Below are 7094 nucleotides of genomic sequence, written 5' to 3'. Positions count from 1 at the left end.
AAATAATTATCTCCTGAGAGATTTAGGGCAGCAAAATCCAAGTTGATTTTCGACATCCCAAATCATATATCAATCAATTTTAGATCTCATAAACTATTTAAAATACGGCCATAAACAAGACATGCTATCAAGTCAATACATTTCTAATAAGCAAACAAGCCACACGGCCAAATGTGATATAATGCAATAAGGCCACACGGCCAAAGTGATATATGATGCATAATAAGTCACAGATTTATCAAGCAATGGTATCGACCAAACAAGCAATTTCTATATGTTTTCATGTGGCCATATGGTTATAATGCAAACCTAGCATACTGATTCTATATGTACAGGAGTGGAATTATGGAACCTCAATTTAAAACAATATTTGATTCATAAAGATTAGGGTTTTAGGATTTCATTCTTTATCAGTCAATCCATGTTCGATTATGGGTTCTTAGGTTTTTAATTACCTTTTAACCTTAGATGATTGTTGAATCAGGCCATCAAAGAAGTTGAGCCGCGAGCTGGACACGAACGGGACGTGAGCAGTCTGATGCTGTCGCGAACGAGGAAGAGGTCACGTGCTGGAGCTGCTCTCGGGTCGCGAACGTCTGAGCTAGGATCAGGAACGCCTTGGGCTGAAGATGATCGGGGACGCGAGCTGGAACAGATGCGGGAACAAGAGACGCGATCGGAGTTTAGGGTTCGTCGGATCGCCGGCTAGGGTTAGGTTTTAGGGTTTTTCGATTTGGGTATTAGCTGAGGGATTTAGAGTTTCGTGCTGATAACGTATTATAAAAGTAATGGAAAAGTCTTTCTTTATTCATAACATAAATGTTCCTTATATAGGAGATTACACCGTCATAGATAAATGAAAAGATTACAAATCATAATCTCTTGGTTATGAGCCATCCACGATCTGGTTCATAACAAACGAGATATTTTGTTGAACAAAACTCCATCAACTTTTACCGTAGATATGTAGAGTTAAGATAATTTTGTAACAAGGTAAAATTGATGGTTTTGTTGAACCGCAAAATCTTTAACGTTTCATGTTGAGAAAATGAGATTTAGGGGGCGACTGGTTTCCCCCGCTACCACCCGCAAACGCAGCTTTTGCGGTTGGTAGCGGTTTGCAACAATCACTCAAATCGCTCTAAACCGCTTCAAACCGTTCCGAATCTCATAAATTCAAAAGCTGGCTCCAGCTAGCGTTTGCGGTTGCGGGCGGTTGCGGGAATGTAATTTTTTTTTCTTTTTTTGAAAACAATATATATACAAAAGTAAAAATATTTAATAAAAAATTTAAAAATTGAAATTATGAAAATATTAAAATATATCTATTATATTTTAATTAATATTATAAAATTTTATAATAAAAACAATTTCAATAAATTTTCAAAAATTAAAATTATAACTTTTTAAATATAAATTTTATATTTATTATAATTTTATGATTTTTGATATTTTTATAATTATATTAAATGTAAATATTGTTAATTTATTTTTTGACTATTATCGCATTTGGTAGTTAACCAGTCATAAGTCATCCGCAAACGCACCAATTTTTAACCGCAATGCCAGTCGTATAAATCTCTTAAAATCGCTAGAAACCGCAACCGCCCGCATCCACAAACTTCCGCAACCGCAACTGTAACCGCTGTGTTTGAACGACTGACCCTTAATGAAATTTTATTCGTCGACAAAAAAAAAATAATGAAATTTTATTTTAAAAATAATACATGGTGTGAGATCTACAATAGTAGTGAATAATGTGAATGTGGTAGTTATAGATTGATGTAAAATAAAATACTAAACAAACCAAAATAAAGAGCCCACCAGCCACTCCTTCAAACGTGTCCTACCAACTCTCTTCTAGAAGCCATTAGGCCCACCTTCCACCTCCAACCTTCTCTATCTCTGCTCTCTCCTCTCTCCTCTCTCCATAAAAGCCCTACAACAACTTCTTCAGAGACAAGAGCAGAACAAGAAGAAGAAGCAGAAGGAACCATGGGAAGATCTCCCTGCTGCGAGAAAGAACACATGAACAAAGGTGCTTGGACTAAAGAAGAAGACGAGAGACTCGTCTCTTACATCAAATCCCACGGCGAAGGCTGCTGGCGATCTCTCCCTAGAGCCGCCGGTCTCCTCCGTTGCGGCAAGAGCTGCCGTCTCCGGTGGATCAACTATCTGCGGCCTGATCTCAAAAGAGGAAACTTCACCCGCGACGAAGATGAAGTTATCATCAATCTTCATAGCCTCATTGGCAACAAGTAAGCAACCCTTTTATTCATAGATTCTAAGATGCTATGTTTTCTTTAAGCTTCTGCTCTGTTTTCCGAAGCTTATGTTCTGTTTTTTTCATTAGGTGGTCTTTAATTGCGGCAAGATTACCTGGAAGAACAGATAACGAGATAAAGAATTACTGGAACACGCATATAAAGAGGAAACTTTTGAGTAAAGGGATTGATCCCAACACTCACAGATCGATCAACGCAGGGAAAGTTTCTGATTCGAAGAAAACAGAGGACCAAGTTGTAAAAGATGTTTCTTTTGGGTATCTGTTTGATAAAACAGAAAAGTCCGAGGAGCAGAAGCAAAATAAAAAACAAAAGCAGAATCTAATCAATGGGTTAGTTTGCAAAGAAGAGAGGGTTGAGCATCACCCAGCTGTTGTTGTTCAAGAAATTTTTTGCCCAAATTTGAATCTCGAGCTTAGGATCAGTCCACCATGGCACAACAAGAATCATGATGATAATACAAGAGAGAAATCTACTACCTACACTACATCCCGTCTTTACGTGCAAAACGGCATGGAGTCTAGTAGTGATACTGCAAAATGTCAAACAGAGGATAGCAGTAGCATTAGCCATTCTTCACTCGACATTAGTAGTATTAGCAGCGTTGGTTATGACTTCTTGGGTTTGAATACGAGGTTTATGGATTTTCGGAGCTTGGAAATGAACTAAACAAAAAACAAAAAATAAATTTGTAGATCTGATACTGTTACTCTTAATCTCGCTTTTACTTTATTTTAATGGTTTTCCTAATTTTGTACATAAACTTAAAAATATTATGATCAAATGTATCGCTGTCTCATTTGATAATGCAGACATATTAATCAAGTTTGAATTCAGTGTTTTTTTTTATTTAATAGAATTTGTTAATGGTTTTTGGAATTAATTTATGCTTATTTATTGTGTTTAGTGAACAAGAAAAAAAAGTGATTTTGTATTCGGTTTTTTGTTTGTAACTCAAAGATTTAAGAGAGGGAAGAGGATAACTATACTAATAATCTCGGTCGGGCTCAGAATCCTTTCTCAATCTCATGAGAACATGTACATTTAGACCTACAGTTTCCTGTGATATGGATAGAAGTGGTTGGATGGTACATGTTTATATCTATTACAAATTGACAATATTACATACTTTAAGCACTGTTCTAAAAATCGGCCGCATAGGCGCTACGCGTTACTTTTTCGCCCCGATTTATGTCAAATCGGTTTAAAAAATCGGATATCCGATATCCGATTTTTTCCGCCTAGACCGCCTAAATGACCGCCTAGGCGGCCGCCTAGCCGCCTAGGCGGCCGCCTAATCTATTTTTTTTATTTTTTTAATTTTAATTTTATTTTAAATAATATTTTTATTTGTTTATTTGGTCTAAAATTTTATAAATATCATTTATATTCATAATTTTGATGAAAATTACACTATATTAAGTTTATATATTCGATTTGTGTTTGTTTATACAATCTTAAACATTAAAATGTATTAATGTTATACACAATTAAAGATTCATGTTTTATAACATAGTAAACCATCTAAAAATTTCGCCCCGCATAATTTTTGATTAATCCCCGATTTTTTTTTAGGCGCTAGGTCTAATCCGACCGTCCGACTAGCGCCTAGCGCGTTGCGCGTTCCCGGACAGGGAATTTAAGCGATAACTTATATGCGGATGATAAATTGTATCATTGTATGAGGATGAGACGTGTGATAACGATAGAAGTAGTTGGATAGTAAATGTTCATATTCATCACATACTTTAAAGACTTTTCATTGATCCCAATATGAGATTTCCGTTGGGTTATTTTTTAGCTGAATAAAATTCACTCTTCAAAAGAGTAGTTTTACACTTTACAGTCTAAACTTTACACTAAACAAAAGCTCACCTAACCAAAACAAATCTACTTAGAGCATGATTAATTGATTAATGAGAGGTTCTTAGGATAGTATTCTTAGCGTAATATAAGAAACTGTCTCTTAACTTTTAACTTTGTCCGGAACATCGTGGCCGAATGGTAAGGACGTGTTCTTTCCTGCACCCAGGTTGCGAGTTCGAACCCTGCCGGAAGAAACTACCTCATGATGTCTCTGGACACCCTCACACGGATATGAGCCTATGCTTTAGGGCTCATTTGCATATCCGGAGAGAGAATCTATCCGTGGGCTGCACCTCCCCTTGGGGATTAGTCTGTGCCCTTCCATAGGCCCGTGATACCCCAGGTTAAAAAAAAAAAAAAAACTAAGAACCGGTTCTTAAATATTTTATGAAAATATTTGAAAATCAGAGTGGTTCACGTAGATACTGTGGGACACTGGGATACACAAAATCAAGGCACAATACTTTTAACTAAAAAAACTAAGAACCGACTCTTAAATATTTTATGAAAATATTTGAAAATCAGAGTGGTTCACGTAGATACTGTGGGACACTGGGATAGACAGAATCAAGGCACAATATGTTAATTTAGATCCCACGAAGTTGTTGGTTAAGGATTGTGGGAGATGTCTATTTAGACTTGCATGTCCATTTATTATAACGAAATGTTCAAATCAGAATGTGCACTAGCGGCAAATAACGCAAATAAATGATGATTGGGCAAATATGCAAATTTAATATATTTTGGGCAGTAATCGTAAAGTTGACAAACAACGAGACTAGTCGCACGACTCAGTATATGAACTCGAGTTTGACAAAATAAGCATTCAAAGAAATCTTTGTTTGCTCACTTGGTAAATTGTACGTGGACATGTTACTTCGTGTTTCAAACCTATCATAAATTGGCTGTTATAATATAACTAGACTTTTTGTTGTTGTTGTTGTTGAACTGTTAAATTCATCAGGGTCACCGCAAATAAGACATGCCTGAGACATTCCCAACTCCTCATACCATCCCATGTTGATATTCTGTTTCGAATGACGAAGGCCTAACTGGTATGGCTTCATCAAAGCAAACAATCCGATGCCAAGAAACCCAAGACTTTACAATATAAATTTGATCTCAGTTATGTTCAGTAAGGATTCTGCTTTCATAGTGATCCTGATTTTGCTTCCAAAGGAGGCAATCAGAGCCTGCATCTCAATTAGGAATTGGAGGTTTGTCGACGTTAATGAATCAAGACTGAAAAGTCTGATTCTTGCTCCTGCGAAACTTCCAATGGGTTCCATCAACAACATCTACAACCTTTGCATTTCTTAGCACTCCTAGTTGTCAAGGTCCATTTGCTCCTGTGAGATTTATCAAAGGGCCTAGTTTCGTCAAGTTATCTGACCAGAAATGAGTTGTTAAACCGTCTCCTATCTTTGTTTTTACAAAACTGAAATCCTGAGTACAGAGCTTGAGAAGTTTTCTCCACAACCAAGAGTCTCAAGTTATTTTTTCAGGGACTCCCATAAGGATATATCTTGTAAAAGATAGTTCCTCGTCCAGGCAACCCAAATAGATGAGGTGTTATTAAAGTTTCCAAATGAGTTTTAAAGCAAAAGCTCGAGAAGCATCACTGAGTTTCCTTATTCCCAATCCTCATTCTCTTTATGGTACGGTTAGGTCATCCCACTCAATGTTCCCCCGAGTGGTGAGATTAGGACTTCCTGACCATAAGAAGGCAGCACACACATTTTATCTATTGTTGCAAAGCAACTGTTTGAGAGTCGAAAAGCAGAACTCCAAAGGTTCATAACACTTGAGATCAATGTATGAATAAGTTGGAGCCTTCCAGCGTATGAAAGAGTCTTAGCCGACCTGTTCAGTAAGCGAGTTTGAATCCTGTCAACCACAGGTTCAGAATCAGTCTTGTCAAGCTCTTCTTTGTTAGCGAGAGGCCAATGTATCGAATGGGAAGCTGATCAGTCTCCAATATAGCATATGGAGAATTTCCTTCAATCTGTTGGACAAGATTCTCGCTATAATCTTATAGATTGTGCTACAACATGCTATGGGCATGTAATCTTTCATCCTTTGTGGGTCAACCTTTTTCGGTATAAGAACTAGACTTATTATTATTTCAATGTCAAAAATAGAAGCATTGCTTGAGCTTTTAAGTGGAAGTTTATTCTTCTAATATTACTTTAGATTTTTTAATAAAATTTAGACTTTTTTATATCAAACGATTCTTTTTTTTATTCAAACTTGAGATGGTATGGAGAACCATACCGAAATAAAACAACCAACATAACAAAGTTCCCTGTGGAACTATCAAGCATTCTAGATAAAGAATCATATATTGCATTATATGCCTATGAAGAACATATGAAATCTTGAATGCTTAGATTTATCTTTGAAGAATATCTATCTCTTCCAGCTCTGTTGAAAATTAGCCAGCATGAAGCTCATTAATCATTGTGATCATGTCCTTGTAGCCTATCCCAAAATTCTAACTAGTTGAATGTCGCATCATATTCTCCATCACCCAAATCAGAGCTTCTAATTCGGAATGCAAATTAAATCTGACTCACAGCGTCTTAGATTCTTCCAGTAATTGGTTTTGTCCAGATGTATCTTTCCATAACCTGACGCAACCAATGAATTGAGAGGTTGTAGTCCATGATACATCTACCAAACAAATATTCTCCAAGCATATAGCTTGTGATTCATAATTACTTAATGTTTGTGATGTTGAAGGAACAGTCACATTGGCCGAAAACCAAACTTGACACTCTCCAACTTTGTGTTTGATTAGATCTTGTGGGTTTCTATTTTATCCTTCTAAATAGCTTATCGTTCATAAATTTCTATTGTTTATAGATTTCTAGAGATACAAAATTTAGATTTAAAAATAATATATATATATATATATATATATATATATATACATATATATAT

At 36.0% G+C, this 7094-nt stretch overlaps 1 protein-coding gene across 1 annotated transcript; it reads left to right on the top strand.

The window, feature by feature from the left end:
- Nucleotides 1-1914: 1914 nt before the first annotated feature.
- Nucleotides 1915-3111, top strand: LOC106331539 (transcription factor MYB32). The gene is made up of 2 exons (XM_013769918.1): nt 1915-2258; nt 2354-3111. Exons 1-2 carry the CDS (start codon nt 1996-1998, stop codon nt 2952-2954), a joined length of 864 nt encoding a protein of 287 aa, XP_013625372.1. The 5' UTR covers nt 1915-1995; the 3' UTR covers nt 2955-3111.
- Nucleotides 3112-7094: the final 3983 nt, after the last annotated feature.

The sequence above is a fragment of the Brassica oleracea genome, chromosome C3 (genome assembly GCF_000695525.1).
Source record: "Brassica oleracea var. oleracea cultivar TO1000 chromosome C3, BOL, whole genome shotgun sequence".
Classification (NCBI taxonomy): Eukaryota; Viridiplantae; Streptophyta; class Magnoliopsida; order Brassicales; family Brassicaceae; genus Brassica; species Brassica oleracea.
This window is presented reverse-complemented; position numbering and strand designations above follow the sequence as displayed.

Excerpts from the sequence above, each read along its gene's own strand:
- LOC106331539 (XM_013769918.1), top strand. The coding sequence starts at position 1,996 with ATGGGAAGATCTCCCTGCTGCGAGAAAGAACACATGAACAAAGGTGCT. Across the intron at positions 2,259-2,353 it reads CATAGCCTCATTGGCAACAA|GTGGTCTTTAATTGCGGCAA; the intron begins GTAAGCAACCCT and ends TTTTTTCATTAG.